Consider the following 21,716-nt stretch of genomic DNA (forward strand, 5'->3'; position numbering starts at 1 on the left):
ACCACCACCCATCCATCAACAACCCTTCCAAGGCAACCCAGCCAGCAGAGGCATCTCCACTAGAGCAATCTCAAAGATTCCAGCTTTTTTCCCCCCCATATCACACAACTAACAGAAATACACAGCAGGAGAGAATAAACTTGCTAATGCTTCTGTTGGGAAAGACTTCCAACACTGCAAGAGTCACTGGAATAATACCAGTGTTTAAGGCTGCAGGGATCTGTATTTGCAGTGACTTGTATTTGCAAATGGAGCAGCTCATTAAAAACACTCATCTTTAGGAAATGAGAAGTATGGTTAAAAATGCAGTTATAGCAAATCTTTATTCAACAATCATCCATCCCATGTAAAAATGGGAATGACTCTCAGAAATGAAACAGCAAAATACACCCTATCACACAGACTGCAATATTTGTATTGAAATTGTACTTGCCACATAGCATAACTATTGCATTATATTGGGTCAAGAAAGCAAAAAAGGAAGCGACTTTCTTTTTTAAAAGGTATTATTTTTCTCACCTGTGTTGGCACTCCAGTTCTCAAAGACAGATTCATATTGGAGACGCTGCTGATCTGATTTATCAGTGGCTGCCGATTCTACAGAGAAACAAAACCAAACCACCCCAACACCAAAACCCAGAGGTTTTTAGAAGGAAAGGGAAAACAAGAAGTTTTACACACAAAGTCATACAGATATACTTCCCTGATCAGCTGGTCTGTAGACCTAATTCTACATATCCAAGCAGTGACTAATTTTCCTCCTCAAATCCTACTCCCATTCGCAGAATGCTGCTTCTTAAAGAGATAATACAGCATAAAAATAACAACACGGGCACTGTGCTGCTTATACCAAACATGCTCCCTTCATAGCTCCTGTTCTTTTTCACTTTGGGATTGGGCTGTTGAGGTGTACTCCAAATTAGACCTTACCCTGATGACTGAAGGCAGAAATGATCTTTCCTCCTTAAATACCATAAGCATTGATATCTCACTGATAGTACTACAAACCTATGTCTTTAAAAACAAAATAAGAAACAAGAACTTAATTCTCAGAAGCTGGCCAAGTGAAAAAAAAGGATATAGGATGTAGGTAATAGGCAGCAATAAAAGCAGTTAGATTGGCAGAAGAGTCAAGATACAGCAAATAGAAAAAGACACATATAACAAAAAGCACCAATGTAACCTTGGTCAAAGACTTCGTGAGACCTAGACTTAAATACTAGATTTAAAATCTAGACTTAAATAAAAAATTCTTGTATTGTATTATACAAAGAACAATGTGAAGGTGCCAAAAAAGAAGATCAAAAAAGAGAATGCTTAAGGCACTATCTTGTCAAAACTCATTGTGGCTCCTGTTAGATTTTAGCTTAGAAGTAGAATGAAGCAAGACCCGCTCTATTTGGAGCAAGCTGACCGTACGTGCCACCCAGGAGAGAGAGCAGGGCATGGAAGGGGCCATACCTGCTGTGCCTGGAGCCGGTGCTGCAGCTGGAGGCGCAGCTGGTTGGGCTGGTTCTGCACGATGCCGGCGGGGCGCAGGCCGGGCGGGGCTGCATGCGCAGGGCGGTGTATCCCGGGCGCTGCCCCATGCCGTGGAAGCCCGGCTCCTGCATGGGCGCGTAGCTGCCCTGCGCCATCTGCGCCTGCGCCGCGTACTGCTGTGAGAACACTGGAGCCTTCTGCTCCAGCAGCATGCTGGACTCCTGGCTCGGGAACGTCTCGGGGTCGACAGCTTGGCTCTGCAGAAATACACCAACAACAGGAACAGTTGGTGGGACACAGCTTTCCAGAGGATTATACGGGACTAATACAGACAGCCTGCGAAAACAACCTTCTAGGGGTGGGAATGTTTTGAAACAGAAAATTACATTAGCTTTCTTTGCCTCAATATAAAACTTGAAAATAAGCAGAATTGCATATTTGAGTATCAAAATATATTCATGGAGATAAATTCCTCGTCTCTCTTTTCCTTTGTTATGCTGGTTTTTTCTTTAAATAAAACCCCATAATCTTTCTTGTGTTCTTTACACAGACACTGCATTACTCTTCTAATGAATAAAAACCTGAAATGACAAATGCTACATCAAAATCTATAAATGAAGTGATGCTACCATATTTTTGCCATTGAATCTGAGATAAATTCAAAGGTATTACAAATGAATAAGTAGATTTTTATCAGTATCTTTAAACAAAATAATGACTTCAAATAAAGATGCCTGAAACTATTACAGAAGCTAATGTGAACAGAGTGCCTAATTCTTTCAGGGCACTTTTGCACTAACTGATTATCCATTAGCATAAATAAACTAACACAATTCTGAATTCAATTCTAGATACTCCCCTAATATTTGCTCTAGCCAGAATAATTTTATAGCTTATTCCACTCTGACCTTGAAAATGAAGTTAATCTAAATTTCAGAGCCCTCATGAAAGAAAGTCTTTAAGCTGCTGTAAAATGTTCGAAGGCTATTTTAAAAAACATGTTTTAAAATGAAGCAGTCTTCTTATCTGCAAGATCCTTTAACTGTTTCCACTGAATTATTAATTAAATAGAAACATATTTACTGCTTAGCTTGAAATAAACCATTATTCATATTTTTTGGTGGTGGCATTCCAAAACCTATATAATATTGCATGAAAGTTTCATAGTGCAAAATTGAAGTTCACCAATAAATTCTATCTCCAGCTCTACACCTCACTGACTTCTGTGTTGTACCAAATAGGCTTGGAGATAGCTTTCTCATGTTCAAAGCAGAATTTCATTGGTCCTATTTCATATCTAAAATGCAGAGCTAGTTCACAGCTATGCTCAGGGTGCTGATGAGTGCTGGGGAATGAAATGGGTATTGCAGGTTCCTCTGAGAATATTAAGCCATTGTACAGACATATAACAGCCATTGTACAGACATATTGGAAATAAATTTCTGATGCCAGAAATGTCAGGAACTAACTTTTACTCAAAATATTTCCACTTTTATTTTTTTTTTGCACCATATTAGACTGAAACAGGCAAGAATCATGTGGAAGTCAACAAAAATGACTGTGGGGAAGAATGGATGAAAAAGCATAGAACGAAGTGTAGCAAGCATGCTCGAAATTTGAAAAACAATTACAGTTTAAGTGCTTGCAATGGAACCAGCTGCCTCAGATAAATCTCATCCCTTAACACACATTAATCAACTAAGGAAAAAATCATGGGTGAATTTACACATCTCGGGTTTGCTAATCCAAAAGCTTGTTGTCCCCATCACACTAAACTCTTGATCCTGCTCCTTGGCTCCTAGGTCTTCATGCTCTTATTTTCCTCTTTCTGTTGCTGGCCATGATCTTACCTTTTGTCTCCCTACAGCTGTTCCTCTGACCACCATTTTTTAGTTTTGGTCAGTTTAGTTGCATAAAGCAGGTCAGAGAGGGAGATCTAGGTGAGGGTGGCAGGGGAGAGGAAGGAAGACTAAACCAGGGGCTGAGGGCAAGTTTTCAGGTGACACTGAGCCATTAAATAGACCACTATCCTAGCTTGCAAGAAGTGTTTTCCACTTTTTCAACTCCACCTTGACAACATATTTTATAAAAGCAATATCTAATACATGCAAAATACCATGTCCAGTATACCTGGCTCACTAGTTCTGGTATTCCTAGAGCCCTGTCGATTTCTTCTAAACCATCAAAATTCCTTAATGCCATGTAAAGCTGATCCAGGAGAGCACCCTCATCACTTGGTGACTCTGATGAAGGATGATTACACAAGAGATCATCTGGTGAGCTGCCGAACGGTTGCCTGTGAAAACATGAACACAGGGTTGGTAAACAGCTGCTGGAAAACATGAAATAATATCAGAGGATTAGTACTCAAAGTGAACTATCAAGTAGAGACAGAAATTATTTTAATTGCTGCCAGTTTTGGTAAGAAAGTTATTCTGGGTGGAAGTTATGCTACCCAAAGAAGTAACTAAATGACTAATGCCTGTAAAGACCCTACAAGTGTGGTATACCTGACAAGCAGGAAAGCCCAATAAAGGTAGCCCAAGTGCTGACTGTGTATTACAGGGTCAACAGAGGAACTGAGAAGTCAGTATAGAATATAGTCACTGAAGACAGAAGGATAAATAGCTTCTAAAATTTTTAAAACTAGTTGTAACTATTTTTAAAACTAGTTCTAACTTTGAATGTCTCATGTCAGATCAAGTATACTACCACAAGTAGTACTCATTTCTATAGACTCTCCCCTTAGCTGGTTTTCTGTCACGCTAAACAAGCCAAAGGGGTCACAGACGGGTCCATGGATTATGTGAGCTCTCAAAAACTGAACATCTGAAAGAGCTGGGCAGAAGCATGAGGGAGCATGGAGAAAAGGACATTCCCCTTTTTACTTGCAGCAAAACACTGCATCAGCTTACCCCAAATGCACACTTGGGTATCAGTTTATACACTTGGTTATGGCCCTTGGAAGGGCATCAGCAAGAACTTGGGTACTGTCAGGCAGCATGTGATGACTCTATAAATCCTGCTTACCTCACCCCTGAATTTGTATGCGAAGCACACTTGCAGTTACAAAGGGAGAATAAAGGTTTGTTATAAACCCAAAGGACAAAACTTCCTGAGAAACAAACTAAATCTGAAATAACACCTTATCTGCAGCTAAATGACATGTTTTTGTTCTGCAGTTCACACACCTGCCCTGCTTCACACACGCTAGCACAAAACTGCAACAGAAAACAAAAAGAGCAGAGCATTCTGCAGCCAAGGGCAGCTACAATATGCACATCGTGGAAGAATCCCATCCCAGATAATTACTCAGAGACAACAAAAGCTGTCACCCATGGAGGGAGGAAAAGCACTGTATGTGAACCCTTTTTACACGTCTGTTTAGAAAAAACAAAGAAACATGTTTGTGTAATTAGTTTCCACAATGAGATATATGGTTGCCATGGAAGTCTAATCTCTATGTCAAAGCCAAGCAGGAGAGCTGCATCGTCAGGCTGCACACGGAATGAACTCAGTGTGGCAGGCAGGAAAACTAATAAAAATATATTCTTTTTAATTGGATCCCAGACAGTTAAAAAAAATTAGGAAGGATATATGACACACCTTAAAAACATTGCAAAGTATTCATCAAACTCATACATATAGAAATTTTTCTAACTCTCATAGATGAAATTATAAATCAGCAAAAAGGAAAGAGCAAAAATAATTCCTTTGATTCGAATTGCTTACAAACGCTAAAGCTAACTTCTAAGAAGGGTTCTATTATACGGAAAAACAGTTGATGAGGCTAGCAAAAAAACCTCTTTGAAATTGCAAATGAGTGTGAACACACATGTAAAACATTTGTCAAATTCTCCATATTAAGAAATGGCAATTACTTACAATTTCTCCATTTCTTTTATATACCCCAATGAAAATTTTAATTTTGAATTTAAGAATTATTTTTACTCATTTAATACATGGCAACCATCAGATTACAAAAATAGCAGTCTTGGGGATTAATAAAGCAAGAAATGGCAGCATCAAACAATGAATAGTCTCTGGCTGGGGTGTAAATGATCAAAATATTGTTACTTTCAGATGCAATGCAATGGGAATTTTTTCCATCTTCCAGCTATAAGGATATTAACTATAAGGAAATAAGGAAATTATTCAGCTATAAGGAAATTATGACAAATGCAAAGGTAAAAAAATGGAAGAATTAACTGCCTGGCTTGCTGACCAGACATGACCCTGTATTTTCTTTTAATGTGTAGTTTTTAAAGTGAATAATTCAGTTATACAAACACTGCATTTTGCATATGGATATGCTAACTGAGGGAAACATCAGGAAACATCTTGAAAAACATGGAATATAACAAAGAAAATGCCACATATATTTATGGATAATATTTTTGGGCATCCTAATGAAAACTAAGAGAATGTAGTCAGAAGATAAACATTTTTTTTTCAAACATACTTTTTTCCCAAATGTATCCACCTAATTTTCTTTTCAGTGATCCCTCAATTTACTACTTACACAATTGAAAATATTTAAACATTTTCACTTGCTAGTCCATTTTGCCTTCCTTAGACATTCCACATATACACAGTCTCTCTAAAGTAAGCTGCAGACCTTTTGGAGAACACAGGGCTCTTTTTTAAGGAGTGTAAGCTGCTTATAACAGTTGTGCCATCATTTAAAGTCTTGATGATGAATGAAGTTATGAATATATTACATATGAGTTAATGACTTGTGACCAAACTGCACTTCTGATTACCTGAGGAGGAGCTAACTTCAGGGAAGAGGCAGCCTTCCTTTTACTTCATCTTTCCTTCCTCCTCTTTTACAGAATTTAGGTCAATTAAAAGAACCCAAACAAAACATAATTAACCATGTCCTACATCACTTAAAATGCTACCCTGCTGCAGGAAGTGACAGATATTATGACTACACAGTCATGGCTAGTACTACTGGCACTCTTCCACATTTAGTGTTAAGTGTAATTGTTAACAACAAGAACAGCAAAATCAGACAGAATCATGCTCACGTTAACGCTCCAGAGGTGAAAAATGGTGCAACTATAACTCAAGCGCTGGCAGCATTCACTGTGATACAGAACTTTCAATTCATTCAGCACATTACACCGCAAAGAGAGTATTTATAAATATTACTGGAACACACATAGATTTCATAAGCACAAAATAATACAACAATTGAAGTGATGTACATTTGGTGAATGTTCTATGCAGAACTTTGTTTCCACGAGGTGTGTAAATTATAGGCCTGCAAAATCTGTGTTCTGATGTGACACCAAGACTCACCTGTTCTGATTACCAAAAGTTGCCTGCTCTATAGGCAAGATGCTGTCTGGCCACGGCGCAGTCTGATTTGGAGGTGCCTGCTGTTGGCTATACTGAGGTCCTCCTATGTTCATTTCCAATTCAGATGGCCCTAATCAAGAAAAAATAACCATATAACTTTTCTGAAGAGAAGCTATTTGCATGTTAATTCTTTCAATTGAGTTACCTGTGTTACGGTAAAACCAAACTAAAGCATTAAGACTTCAGCAATATTACACTTAAAAGCAATATTATTCCTTTGTTAAAATTTGCTTTTAAATCTTGAGAAAATATGAGTATGCAGAAAGTGGTTCAAAATTATAAAATAGCAAATACAACATCATAGATGCAAAAATGAGTAAGACAAGCATAAGAAAAAGACTGTACATAGAGTCAGTATTATAATGCATTTGCTTTAGAAGTGTCCAGGAACAATTATCATTCCACAGCATTTAGTCTAAAAAAACTCCACAGTCTTTAGTGAACCAAAGCAACTTCATGTCCTCTTTCTTTGGCCACACAACTGTGGAGCTACAGAGTAGCAGGAACTGTCCATCTCAAAATTTGTTAAAATTCAGCATTTTAGACACCTTCTTTCCCAGATCCACAGGAAAATTTCACTGTGAAATACAGCTCTTATCGAATCTATACATGAACTGAGGATTTCTTTCTTTTTTTTCTCTTGCTTCATCTTTAACAATCCAGTGTGCGCCAAAAGGAACAGCTCCAGGCGTGACTTACCCATATTCATGACCTGAGATGGAAGCATCTGCCTTGGGCCAGGCTGGCTGCTGGGTCTCAGGGGGATGCTGGCCGTAGGGTTGCGGATCATGCCTGCTTGCACGGGCCGGTTCATGGCGCCGGCCGTGGGCGCGCAGCTCACCCTCACCGCGGGGGCCTGGCTGCCCCAGTCTCCAGAGGCCATGGCAGGCCGAGGGGCATTGCCACCAATCATTCCTGTGCAAAAGCCAAACACACTCAGGCACCAGCACATGATCAGAACAGCCTTAACACCACTGCTGCCTGAGGAGCTGCATTTTCAGCAATACCAATGCAGCACTTTCACTCAAAGCACTCTGTACCACCACAATTGCCCATCCAGATGTGCAAAGCTGCAGAATGATGCCTTACACTGCTTAGTTGAGGGACTGGAGACTGTGATACATCTTACAAGAGGAAGACTCTTTTATCATTTCTGAAATGCTGCTTGGGGTAAGTGTTCCCACATGTGGTCTGCGACAGGTGCTGAGGGTGTGTGGATAGCCTGAACTTCCTTCCTCAGGAAATGAATCACGTTTGCTGATGGGTGTCAGTGCTTTACTTTCCAAGCGCTAAGTGAGAATGGGGACTTGAGTAACAACGTGCTAACACTAAACACACTTACAAATTAGAAGGATTGAGTATCAATTTGTGTTCTGCAAACATCTTTTGGTGACTTCTTTCACTTGGAACCCAGAGCTTTCAGAGCTTCAAGGCTCACCCAGATAATCTCAGACGAATGTACACTGCAGGGAAATTACTCACAGGAACTTTCCGAGAGATGCTGAAGTTCATTACCGTTATTAGAGGGGAAGTCCTCCCACATCTACTGTAAACAACTGATACGTTTTATTTACACTTGGAATATATAGAATACTATACTCCGACAGTAGTTAAAAAGCCTCAAGCAAAACCAAACACAAAAATCCCCAAGGCCCAAAGATGGCAGTCACAGTTATACATTTCAATTTTATACCAGTCAAGAGAGTAGATAAAACACTGATTTCAGGTTGGACTAGTGGTTCAGATTGGTTTTTTCAGTTGCATTATGCAAAATCCCTAAATGAATACTAAAAGCCACACAAACAATTATTACTTATCAGTTCAAATATTTGGTGGCATATAACCAGAGAAAAACCCTCTGAAGAGTTTCAGCTGCTGTACAAAATTTACTTTAGTGTTACATCCTCAGGTTCAGTCCATTTGTGTACATATTCTATCAGATGAAAGATGTGCTGTGCTAGAGCAAGGCAGGGATACAATAATGTTCTCTAACTTGTATACATAAGATAAATAAAATCCTCTAACATGTATACAGAACATGAAAGTAAGAGGACACTTGAAAGAATGCAAGTTGATCTCTAAACTGCTTAAATAAAATACTTCAGCCTTTGGCTGCATGTCTCTTTTAATACTGATGCCAACTAAATACACAAATTTGACACCAAATAGCCAGCTGAGAGGATTTACAATGCCCATTTATTTACTCAGAGGTCTTACAGTGGTTGTTGCACACTTGCACAATCTCAGATTATGCACTAGTTGAAATAAATCCATCAACCAGACTTTTCTTGTCAAACAGGCTATATGTTTGTTCCTTATTAGGTGACCATGTTGTTAATTGCAACATTTGATGGTTCTCAAAAAGGAGCTAAGCCTACTAAGTAAAGAATAATTGAGGGCAAAGCCAACATCATAAGGGCAACAGTATTGCCCATGATTTTGTTTTGAAAGACTCATCTCTACAGGTAGGTAAAAAGCAGTGCATAAAAGGCAGGACTAAAAATATGCAGACAGAGAAATTAAAAATAAATATGACAATTCATAACATCCCACAAAACAGACTTCATGGAGACTAATAATCTGCACTGGTATTAACCCCAATGTTAAGCTGCACATGCTATAGCCTGTTACTCAAGTGTATTTGAAAAAAAAAAAAAAGGAAAATCATCTTACCTGCGCTGCTGTTGCCCAGAGTTCCTTGACTTCCTATCATCCCTTCATTCCTGCCCATCAGTCCCGGCTGAGGTATCACTGAGTAGGGGCTACTCGTTCTTATGGGTGGGAAAGTTCCTGCACCTGTTGGGTTCTGCAGTGTTATGTCAAGTGGTAAATTCTGGTTTGGTAATAACCTGCCCAGCTGCCCTGCTCGTGGGTTATTAAAAGCTAGACAGGAGAAGCAAAAAAAAAAAAAAAGCAAAGTTAAAAGAATGGAAACTTCACTAGGTTAAAAAAAAAAAAAAAAAAAAGAACCTAGACACAATTAAAGCTCTTGGGCTCAGCTATTTAATGTTGCATAATTTAGTCACTCCATATCTGTCTGAGAAACATCCCTTCTTGACATTTAAATATAAATTTCAAAATGGAACATTCTGACACTAAACACAAACCAGATATGATGTATATTTAAAAAAACATTAAATTATGCTAGTTAACTGACAGAAGAGCCACTACAGCAAAATATACCACTATGTGATGTGCATACTACTGTCAATTAATCTTATACCTAGTAGGACTGTAATTGCATGCAGATGCCATCCTGAGGCAGATTGTTAGGAGTTATCTCAGTTTGGACAGTTTTCCAGCACAAGCTGTGCCCCTGAAGAAGTTTTCAAAATTAAGAACAGACTGACTCTATATTGGATCCCACAGCCCCATTTTAACATGTCCCTCTTAAATTTTTGGGTTTTACATTTTTTGTCATTAATTAAAAGAAATACTTCTGTGATTCAGCAACAACAAAAAAACAGCCCAGAATCAGAGTTCTGCCACCATAATATTCTGGTAAAAAAAGAACCATCCTTGATGGTTACTGCCACCTTTACGTAACTACTTTCTTCTGGGTTGTGCTTTTAAAATCAGCCTCTGCAAATAAAACAGCAGACTGCTCAGCAAAGTGAGTTTCAGACTGTGACTGGCAAGCATCTGGCTCAGCTGGTCTTTGGGCAATGTTCCAATGCATGAAAGCATCCTCTCTATGCTCAACTAGTTCTCAAACATGAATCAAACACTGACCTTGTAGCTTTGACTCCACTTCCAATCATACCCATGAAATACATGAAAGTAAATTAAACATTTTTGTGAAAATATTATTTGCAATACTTTCTGATAGCTTCCCCTAGAAGAGGCACTTCTCCATTTTTGTGTTCATCACATTACCGAGAAGTTAAATTAATACTTTCTTATTTTAGATTGAAGTAGTGCTACTTTTGAATCTGAAAACTTAGATGAGGTTTACCAAGTTTGTTAAAATGCACAGAAATATCTCACAACAGAGGTCTCTGACTTTTATTTTATAAAACCAGACTACAGGAACTCCTTGTGTTTTTTTTAATATAAGTTCTCTGTCAGCCATAATTGCTTATATGTGTGTACTGAAAATCACATCACATACACCTAACTCCTAACCATGAGATTTAAGTTTTGTCTTGTCTGCCTGTTCAACTAAGCAAACAAAACTCATTTATGAAGCAAAAATTACTTTCTCAAGATTAGGGGTATCACAAAGTCTAAGGACTGAAGCAAAATTAAACTTCAGTGACAGTTTCAGAACAGTTTGCTCCAGAAGTTTGACACATCACATAGATAAATGAGTTATTTTATGTGCAGCTTTGCCAGCATCAACTAATATTACAAAAAGGAATTCTGGAAATGCGGCAGAAAATAACAACACAGTTGATGAGCTGTGCTGGGGCTTAGATCACATCACCTCCTGCTTATTCTACCCTTTGTCAGGATAGGACTGAAAGAGGCTCCATATCCCCCATGTAACAGACTCTAGCATTTTGGCAGACCTAACAGCCTTTCTATTTTTCAACAGGCAAAAATATTTGTCTGTTGAAAATAAATGTAATTCCTGTAAAATTAAAGTTTGTTATTTCATCAGAAAAAAACCCCCATAAAAAACCCCAAATCTCTTTTGGAATTGCATATGATTTAACATTCATTCTACACTGCTTTTTTGTGAGCATATGAGAGGCCCCTCACTTTTTCTGTGGACCTGTTTTCTGTGTGCTCTTCTACTGAACACAAGGCACAAGTTCCTAGGGGAATCAGGCACAGACACAAGACTGAGTCAGGGGAAAATATTTTAGGGTTTTAATTTAGATGGGAAACAGGATGCTGCTTTTACAGAACTGCTGCTAACCATGAAGCCACTCTCATTTACAGTCATACTGTTACTGTAGTGCCAGTAGCTTTAAAAACACATTTAAAGCTAGGCTACCCCTAGAAAGCCAGAAGGCTGGAAGGAACAAATAGACCTTACTTCAGGAAGAATATGCTGAAGACTTCACATGCACAGAGATTGCCTTCTAAACTTTTGAGGTGCTGCTGTTAGTACCTCCATACTCACAAAAGCAAGTACATTAAACCCAAGCATCCTTCTCTGAGCAACACGGATAAGAAGTGACAACTTAAGAATATGAAGTGGCCTTAATATGAATTTACACACTAATATTCATTGATAGAATATTAGTATTTATCTAAACATTTCTAAATAATTTGAGTGAATCTGAAAGTGGCTCAGTGTTAGTTTGTTATTATCAGAATGCCTAAAAATATTATCTCAACTCTATGTTTTATAAGAAAAAAACTCAGAGCACATCTAACGAAGTAAATAGATGCAGCCATCCAGCCAACAGGAGCCAAAAATGAAGCAGTGCTTTTTCATGCTATTTTATTCAACATTAGTACTTGATAAGACTTGTCTTGCTTGCTTTCCAGTATATTATGATGGCAAACCAATGTTTCAATGCTGATTTGTAAGCCGATTAATAAGGTTAAGGAAAGCCGTCAGCTGGAAGTGACTCAACTAAAAGCCACAATCTCAAATTAAAGTTGGGCATTCTTAATCTTCTGTCCTTCTATTAATCTTGTGGTTTTAGAAGAAGACTCTTCTTCATGCTTAGAAAAGCTGCCAGGAAGGAACGACCTGCATCGCAAAAAGATGCACGCGCTCTCCGTGCCAAAGCCCTCCCAACAGCAGTGTCACCTGTCACCCCAGGAGGGGATGTTTGATTTGAGGGTACCCCTGAAAACCCCTCTGGGCGCACAGACTTCCAGGGTGTGTGAGCTAGACACAGCTCCCGTGTGCCTGGAGCTGGGAGGACCGCAGATGGCGCTCTGTCACCACACAACACCGCCCAGGACCGGGAGCTGCCCAGTTCCTCCCTGGCTGACCCGGGATACCCGGGACCCTGCACTGGGGGGTTCCCCAGCCCGGTGTACGAGTGCGGAGGGCGGGGGGCACTCACTGCTCTGTGAAATCCTCATTGCTGGTTTCTGGGTGGCCACTGCCGCGCCGGGGCTGCTGTCACTGGTGAGCTGCATGAGGTCATTGATGATGGCTTGCTTGTCCACCGAGCCCGCTGGCACGCCTGGGCGGCTATCTGGGAAAAGCTGTGGTAACTGGCTGTTCTGCAGGTCATCCAGAATCTCTTCCAAGTTATCCAGCTCACTGCCTGGCTGCAAGAAAGAACACACAGACCCCAGTACAGGTCGCTGCTCGCCTGCTGTTGGCCAAGCCGGGCAGCCCCCAGTGTCATGCCCGAGTGGCCTCCAATGTGTCTGGCAACAGGCCTGATGTGGAGGAAGCTCACAAACCTGTTGGAAGGGGACTGGGCAGGCTTCCCAGGGCTTTTCCCTTGCTTCTGGGGAGCCCAGAGTGGCACTGGCACCCTTCAAAAGCCCCACATTGGGACGTATGATTCCATACCTTGGGCAACAGGGGTGATTCCTCCCTGTGCGCTCTGCGATCAGTGCTGACAGTAGGGATAACAGGAGAGCCAGGAGTGCTGAAGATGGGGGTTTATGTAGGTATAACTGCTATTTCTTTCAACACAGTTGTATTTCAAGTCTCTTTATGACTTGATTAAAAGCATACAATCAGAAAGTTACTTTATGGCTATACCAATTCCCCATATGCCTTTTCTTTATTATATTCAAAACCTGAACACTGAATAACTCTACATAGGTTAACTGGCAAGATATATACATAGGATTGGGAATTTATTATACTCTCAACTTCCCAAATCATTGAAAATAACTTCTCTAGAGTATGACAAGAGAAATCTACATCTACATATGAATTTACATTTAAATTCAGTAGAAAATTAATGAAATAAAGATGGGAGAAAAATTAAGTTCACCTTACACTAACGAAATTACTGACCTGCTTGCTTTTCTTATATATACTGATTTTCACTAATATTCTCTTTTGTCAGCTTCTCTGTCTAAAACCTCTCAGAATTAAAATAATTTTCTGACTGAAATGTGGAAATCATTGCAACTATATTCTCCAATCCTAAACTCTTGATAAGGGTAAAACTTGGGTAATAATTAAGAACAGGGTGTCCGGTGTCAGTTTACTACCATCTTGAACAGTAAATATATCATAACAGTATTTATAACAAATATATACTCAAAATCAGTGTCTTTGTTAGGAAATGTGCAATGACAGAGGAGAGGCAGTGAGCAGCCATCCGTGAAGGATGGGGAACTGAGAAATAACACCACGAACAGGCAGAACTGAAATACAATTCTTCTTGGGCCTTTTTTTTTTTCTGTCCTTCCCCATATCATGAACTTCTTACTGAGAGGAAACTTAGGCAACAGATCACAGGATACTGTGGAAATACCTGAGATGGCTTTAAAATACCTACCAAGGTTCTCACAGGCTAGCTAGGAAGCACTGCACATTAGTCTGTACAGAACTACCACCACCACATCTAACCTGCTCCTGGGAAGTCCAGCTATTTTATTCAAAGGTAGCTAAAATGCCCCAAGGTTATACTGCTAAGTGCTTTTTATGGGTGACTGACTGCAAATAATCATGGTGCTATTTTTTATTATTTCTACATCATGTCCTAGTCATATAAATTGTAGTATATGGTGCAAAAGAGGAGGGAATTCACTCCATTAAAAGGCACTATGTGGGTGATCTAGAGGCTGGTGTTATTGGCAAAATGGTAGGAAATCAGAGAATCAGAGGACTGGAAGAAATTTAAAGCCTCCAGGCAAAATCAGTGTATGCCATTCCCTATGGAAGTTCATACAGTTGCTTGTTAAAGACATCCAGACACAGAAAATCCACAGTTTCCCTGGAGAATTGGTTTCAGCACTCTGCCATCCTTACTACTCTTGTATTTTTTTCTCAGTCTCAATGCAAAATCTCTCACACAGAGATTCAGACCCTTCCTTCCAATGATATTTTGAATCTGGAGAACATACTGTGCTACCCTTTCTTTTTCTAACTTTTTCTGTATTTGACAACATGTGCCCTTTTGTGTTTTAAGCTGAAATGAACAAATGATCTCAACTTGTGAATTTTCTTCAGCAAATAACCTGTTTTCTAGGCCTCTCATTACTCTTGTTGCTCTTACAGATTGCTTTCAGTTGATCCACACTTTTGCTGAAGCTGTGTCCAATGCAGGACTTAAAATGAAGCCTTATAGCTGCTGGGTAAAGCAGAAAATTTCCTCTACACATAGTATGCTTTGATGGCATATTCCAGAAAAGCATGTGATTCTTTTAATTACATGACATTTACTGACTCTCACTCATCTTGTCATCACTATGATCCCTAGAACAGCTCTGAAAAACTCCTATTTAGTCACTTCTCCCCTCATATTAAAAAAAAAAATCTGAGACATTATTCTTGACTAATGATAATAAATAGCATTTATTCACCCTGAATGTTCTAATACTTTGTATCTCTTCATTGCAGCTGAATCTGAATTGTGTCCTCCAGGGTGTTTGCAGAGAACCAAGTGCCACACTCAGCTTTACCAAGCTCCATTGTCACATCAGTGTTTAACTAAAACACTGAGCAGCTCTAGATGCTGCATGAGTCCTGCAGCATCTCCATTTTGACAGTGAAACCTTCAATAACCACTGTGTGTGGAAGGATTTCCAAACAGCTTCCTCACCACTCACAGTAGTTTCATCTTGACCATGCACCTCTACCCTGAGGAAAAGGGCCTTACTCAAATCTAAGCACCTTGAAGCACTATTTCTCCCTGTGCCAACAATTCTGCTGCCCTCTTGCTGAAGGAAAACAGGTTGGCTGGTCCAAGATTACCTGTTCCTGACAAACCCCTCTGATAACTCACTGCTTTCCAGGCAATTACAAGCAGCTGGGTGGACCCAGCACATCAGTAGAAAAGGCTGAACCAAGAGGAATCAGAAGTGACTATATGAAGTCTAAATCACTGCAAGGACAGGTGATAAGCAGATTCAAAAAGGTGGTCCAAGAGACAGCCATGAGTGATGTTTATAGGAGCCGCAGTTTGAGCGATGGGAGATCTGCTACAAGACCGCAAGAGCCAGGAGAAGAGACTGATACAGAGCACCATAAATTATAGAAGGATGATTCAGTACTCTTTGGGGGAATTAAGACATATGGCCTTCATTACATGGATCTGAGACAACAGCAAAGGAAAGTTTTATATATGTTCCAGGGGGGGTTTTTTGGTTGGTTTTATGTGGGATTTTGTGTCATCTTTTCTTTTAGCATTCTGGCTACTGCAATTCTTTGTTCAAACACTAGATATATATATATATTAAAAAACAACCTCAAAACCAAACCTAAAAAACACCAGTGAAGAACACATTGATCCAAATGTGTCAGAACACTGCACTCCCTAAGATGTTTCTAATTCCTCTCAGAAGTGGCAAAGAAAGGGCAAATACAGCAGATGTATTACAACAACCCAAATACATAACGTTCTCTTTTTTTTTGCTTAATAATCAATATTAAATGCTTAAAATTTATATTTTTATAAGGGTTCTCAACTGCTACAAAAGCTCCAAGAGATTTGGAATTAACACCAACCCATGATGTTATCCTAAGTTTTTCCAGACTCACCCTCAAATGGCACCATATGTGCAGAAACTAGCATTAAAATATTTACTTGGTTAGATTCAAGGGATTTTTCTTTTAGTTATAGTCTATATTTATTTTGTTAATGGCCTAAATTGAATTTTATGTAAATAAAAGGCACACCCTAAGCTCCCTGTGAAACAATTATTTGTCAGGGATTAAAAAAAAAAAAGCACCTGATAAAGTGGTAAGTTCTTGTGTGGGTATTTTCACTATGTCTAAGTAATATAATTATGACAATCTCTGTAGAACTTGGGCACTAAGTGCCAAAAAGTGTAAGACAAATAATTCTCAGGAATACTTTTGCATTTGAAAAAGCACTTATTTTATACTGTCATATAGAGAAATACAGATTAAACTTAAAAGCTTACACAAGCTGCACTGAAAGGCAGCTGCACCTCAACATGAAGTCTGGTTTACAAAAGTTGCTGTTTCAAAGCCTGGTTTCCATGGATTGTGAAGGACTGGATAAGATACTCAAGCCTCCAGAAATCTCCTTCCTGCCATGGGCATTGCCCATGGCTTGCACTGTGACCCTCTATTCTAAGGACTTACAACAGGATGTCTTTTGGTGGGGACACAACTTGAAACTACACCTGATTTGCATAAATTTGAAGTTTAGCTCATCTTCTACCTCAGAAGTATGGGCAAAGCATTTGACCATAAGAGGCAAATGAAACCAAATCCCTGCTCCAAACTGGCAATAAATCAAAGGATTATAAAAAGAAGGAAAAGGAAATTAGAAGTGGAACCAATACAGTATTTTTCTCCCTGGTAACTGCAATAAACATAAAATTGGCTAGAAATCCTATTAAATTATCAAGCTATTCTATGACTAACATTTGAAAGCAGAACTCTAATTGAAAGACATTCAGAAAATGGAATCCCCATTCTAAGGTTTTGATAGAATTTCAAGAAGAAACAAATGTTCCTCATGAACTTAATGGATTCTGGACGATTAAACCAGAAATAGGTTTTTTAAAGATGAGTGGCATGTGTAGAGAAAATATGCTAGTACTGGGAAGATACTGGTTTCCACATAAAGCATGACTACAGCAGAATTGATAAAGTATGTGAGGAACACTAGAGCAGTTTCTGAGTTTTAGGACAAAAATGTACCTACTTGAGATGATTCCTGGAACAGCATTTGTGCAGACTGCTGCATTGCAAAGTCCCTGTCAAACAGGCTGTCTTTATGGTCTACTGAACAAAAAAGAGGAGAGTACACTTGTGGAGATTAGGATTTCATTCCACGCTCCCCCAGGTGATTTCTCAGAGAACAAGCTACTTCAGCAAGGCCACATCTAACACTGTTCACGATGTTTCTCTAATGTTCCCCTGTACTTTCACTCTCCTTCCCCTCCAAGCTGTCAGCCAGTCCTTGCCACATCTGACCACCTCCTGATTACTACAGGAGTTGTTATAGGTAAAAGTTACGTTAAATTAGGGTATAGTTGAATTATATTGTATTAATTATGTTATATTAATTGTATTATGTTGAAGGGGGGGGCCTTATTAGAATGTGCTGGGAGAAGAGTCCAGGATTTGGTGGAACAGTGGTCTGGCGGGGCAAGGCGAGGTCAAAGAGGGATTGGATGGAAGACCTAACCAATCATTCGAAGCCCTGCAGAAACGATTGGTCCAGAATGAATGGCGTTAAAGACCAACGAGAAGCCTGGAAATGGACCAATCATCATGCGGATCCAAAATACACCAATCCTGGACTCAAAGGGGGCTATAAATGGGGGAAGTTCGGTTGGGTTGGTTGTTCTTCTTTTTGGACACTGGTTTGGTTTTAGTTTGCTGTGTGGTTGCTTGGGCTTATCCTAGGTACTCTGTTCTTTGTAGCTATTTTAATAAACGAGAACCTCTTTCTCTGGAGAAAGTTTGGCCTCATTCATATTCATAACAGGGCTGTTCCTGGCAGTGGACAGTCAGGGAGAGCAGGAGAAGGCAGGTGTACTGCTGAGGGACACTCTCTTCCCTTTCTAACAGTGCTGAGCCATATGAGAACTTGTGGTGCTTGACAGCAACAGCCCTACCACGGTTGGTGCTGGAGGAAAAACCCCACTGAGTGTCCCCAGCAGGTCCCTCTCTCATTCCGTCCCCTGCAGCTGCTGTAACTGGAACAGCAATCAGCCTAATAAAGCCTGATAACCATCATCCCACCAAGGAAGGGAAAAAGGTACAGCAGGGCTGGAAATATTCTCTGCCATTTGAGAAAGGCTTCCTGTCAGTTGCTGCTCTCTGCAGAAGAGTATGTTTAAACACACTACCTAGAAGACTGCTATTTTTAGTACAGTGGTGCACTTCAAAGCATTTCCTGCTCAGAAAGTCACACCAAAAGTAAAAGGAGAAAATGCAATGGCTCTGTTGCCTCCCAACACACTGATCTCCCTTGCAGAGGCCATCCCACTGCTGCTGTGCTGCAGTTTCCAGAGAAACTGCACACTCCAGTGACTAATTACTTAAAAATACAACATTCCTCAGGGAGGAGAAGTTTTAAATAAACCTGCAAAATAGGTAACACAAGCACATGGCTAATTTTTACATATGGGAGGAAAAAGGAGGGGGAAGGATGCAGGAGGATGGAAGAATTTAGCTCAAGAAACTGTGTTCTAGTCTTGTACTAAATAGTTCCAGCTTTGATCTAAATTTAGGCAATGAGCACTTCCTGTGGGAGACCATCTTCCAAAGCTGAAGAGTTTTGATGCTAAATGTTTTCAGTGATTTTATAATTGGGGTAAAGTGATTATTTGTTTAAAGGCCTGGCCTTCAGACAGTTAAACACTTACATTATTCTGTATTTCCCACCATTTCCTCTCCTACTCCATACTGGACTTCTGTTTATTCAGCTCCAGGTTTCACTGCATTTTAAGTGGTTTTAAAGTTCTGTTTACAACCAACAGGAGCAACAAAAGCCCTTCTGTCATTATCCAGCAGTCTTCCATCACAGTGACAAGACTGGCTGCTCCATACCTTGGAGCTGAGGAAGCCCTCACCACTTTATCAAGACTCCTGCACTGCTTTGCGGTTTTCTGAACAAACCCAACTCCCAGACCTTTCTGTACCTCTGGTTCTCTCTCTCCTGGGACACAAACTGTCTTCAAATGTTAAGAAAAGGCAATACATGCACAGCCCACACTCTAATGCCCTAAAATCCCTCCCCAGACTCAGAAACATAAAACCTAAAAATAAAAAATGAATGGACCATTCACTTTAGGAAGTTCATCATTCAGGAGACCTGATTTTCAACTGCTTGAGGTTGGCAGTGCTTGTAGACACTGAAAGAAAGTCTCTTTCTTGAAAGCTGGTTTTATAGTTCGTCTCATGTTTACATTGAGGGTGAGACACAAGTTGCCTATGAAACGGTAAAGCAGCTAGTTTAAACTGTTCACCTGTGCTACCACTTGTCGATGGGAATACCAGTAAAGAACAGCTTACCTCATCTGTTTTAGACACATATTAGGATAAGATAAAAAAAACCAAAAAGTCCTAGAGTATTTTTCTGTGTTTCCATCAGCAATAACAGGAGTTTGTAGGCCTGCCTTGGACTAGACAACAAAGTTCTAGAGGGGACAGAACCTGGTCTCTGAGAATTGGTTTGTAAGCTAAACTGTTTTTTGCGTACTCCACAGAGATCATGAAAGAGGAAATTTTAATTCTTTTAGAAATTTAATTCTAGGGGAACAAACCATCTGAAGGCCATGATTTTGATCTGTGGATGAAGGGCATACATTTTTTTGTGATTAACAATTTTTACATTCTTGTTGAGTACCTAATTTTGGAGGATTGAAGATCTCTGCTTTCAATCTAGTACTGACTTAATGCGTAGGATCTGAACTAGGAACTGAAATCTATCAGACATTTTAAAAATGTGCCATTCTTTCTAGTTTAGCTGTGAATTTTTTAATATCTGTATTTTTCTAGCCTAATGAACCATCAGTTCTCAAAGAGAATCTTAACCCTACCTCTACAGACACTAAAAAATACAGGCTTCTATTGAGAACTAAACAAACATCCAGGCTTGAGGATAAATCAGCGTGAATTTCAGTGAGGAAAAATTAGTACAATTTGGCTTGGTTTCCCCTAAACTGTGGGAAGGATTGAAAAACCACAATTGCTCCTACATAGTGGCAATAGTTGTCAAATTTCGTTGAAACAAAAGCAGCAAAGTAACCTTACGAGTTGCCTGGATGACTGAGACTTTAACAATGCTGCATCTACACTGCAGTGGCACATTTGGCCTCTATGTTTTGTGGTTATAACCACTGTTGAAAGAACTGTCTACTAGTTATAGACTGCCAAAAGGGCAAATAAAAAAATAATAATCCAGTGTTGTGTCTTAGGGCTAAGAAAATGTCATCAATCCCTCCTCAGCCTCACAATACAACACAGAAAACATAAACAAGAATGTCTTTATGCACACATAATAAAAAGATATAATGGGTTAAAAAAATAAACAAGCTCAAACCTAGTCTACACATTAGAAAATATACAAAATTTTTAAAATTAAGGATATGGCTGTGAATGAGACACATAAACATTTGCATTGTATATGATCTGATCATGATTTACAAACTAAGGCTTCACACGCAGGGCTGCCTGGGGATTAACGACCAGCTGGGAGATTTGATAGTGTAGGACAAATCTAAGGATCATTAACTCCAGCTAGTTATAACCTTCCCAGAAAATGCTTTATACTAAAATTGATATTGTAATTACCCATTTTATAAATAATATAAACTGTAATACTGAAGTAGCAGATTGCTTTCACTGTGTCCCTTTTTCTTGCAAAGCTCTGAAAACTGGAGCACTCTGGGTGATGTGGACCTGCTGTTTTTGGAAAGTAAATTCTGCATGAAAGCCAGTGTGACATAACACTTCTTAGCATAGGTCCCAACAATACAGCATTTATTATTGTGTTGGGCAGCACAGCAACAAGTGATCTTGCACAGAAAGCAAAGAAATTCTGAATGCAAAATTCAACGCAGATAACCTTGCATGAGGACACATGAGCCCTGCACTGAATGATCAATCTTTCATAGAAACTTGAGGCTGAATATAAAGAATTTTTAAGACGTCAAGAAAATCCCATCAAATCCTCCAAACTGGCACAGAAGTCTTTTTGCTTTAATTTTAATTTGCAGGTCAAGCATAACATGAAGACCAGTAACGCAAAGTTGTTATCAGTCCTTTCAAACAACTCCTGTTCTTTAGCATGAACCTGTTTTCCATGGGAGGAGTGTAGCTGCTATGATGTGTTAGG

The 21,716-nt window shown here is 39.5% G+C and overlaps 1 protein-coding gene across 1 annotated transcript in view; it reads right to left on the minus strand.

The window, feature by feature from the left end:
- Window positions 1-21,716, minus strand: part of NCOA2 (nuclear receptor coactivator 2) — a 184,682-nt gene that overhangs the window by 12,181 nt on the left and 150,785 nt on the right. The window contains 8 exon segments of the mRNA XM_030967515.1: window positions 520-597; window positions 1,462-1,547; window positions 1,550-1,739; window positions 3,613-3,778; window positions 6,790-6,919; window positions 7,549-7,764; window positions 9,523-9,732; window positions 12,822-13,032. Coding sequence (XP_030823375.1) covers window positions 520-597; window positions 1,462-1,547; window positions 1,550-1,739; window positions 3,613-3,778; window positions 6,790-6,919; window positions 7,549-7,764; window positions 9,523-9,732; window positions 12,822-13,032 — 1,287 coding nt within the window.

This window comes from Camarhynchus parvulus, chromosome 2 (genome assembly GCF_901933205.1).
Source record: "Camarhynchus parvulus chromosome 2, STF_HiC, whole genome shotgun sequence".
NCBI classification, from domain to species: Eukaryota; Metazoa; Chordata; class Aves; order Passeriformes; family Thraupidae; genus Camarhynchus; species Camarhynchus parvulus.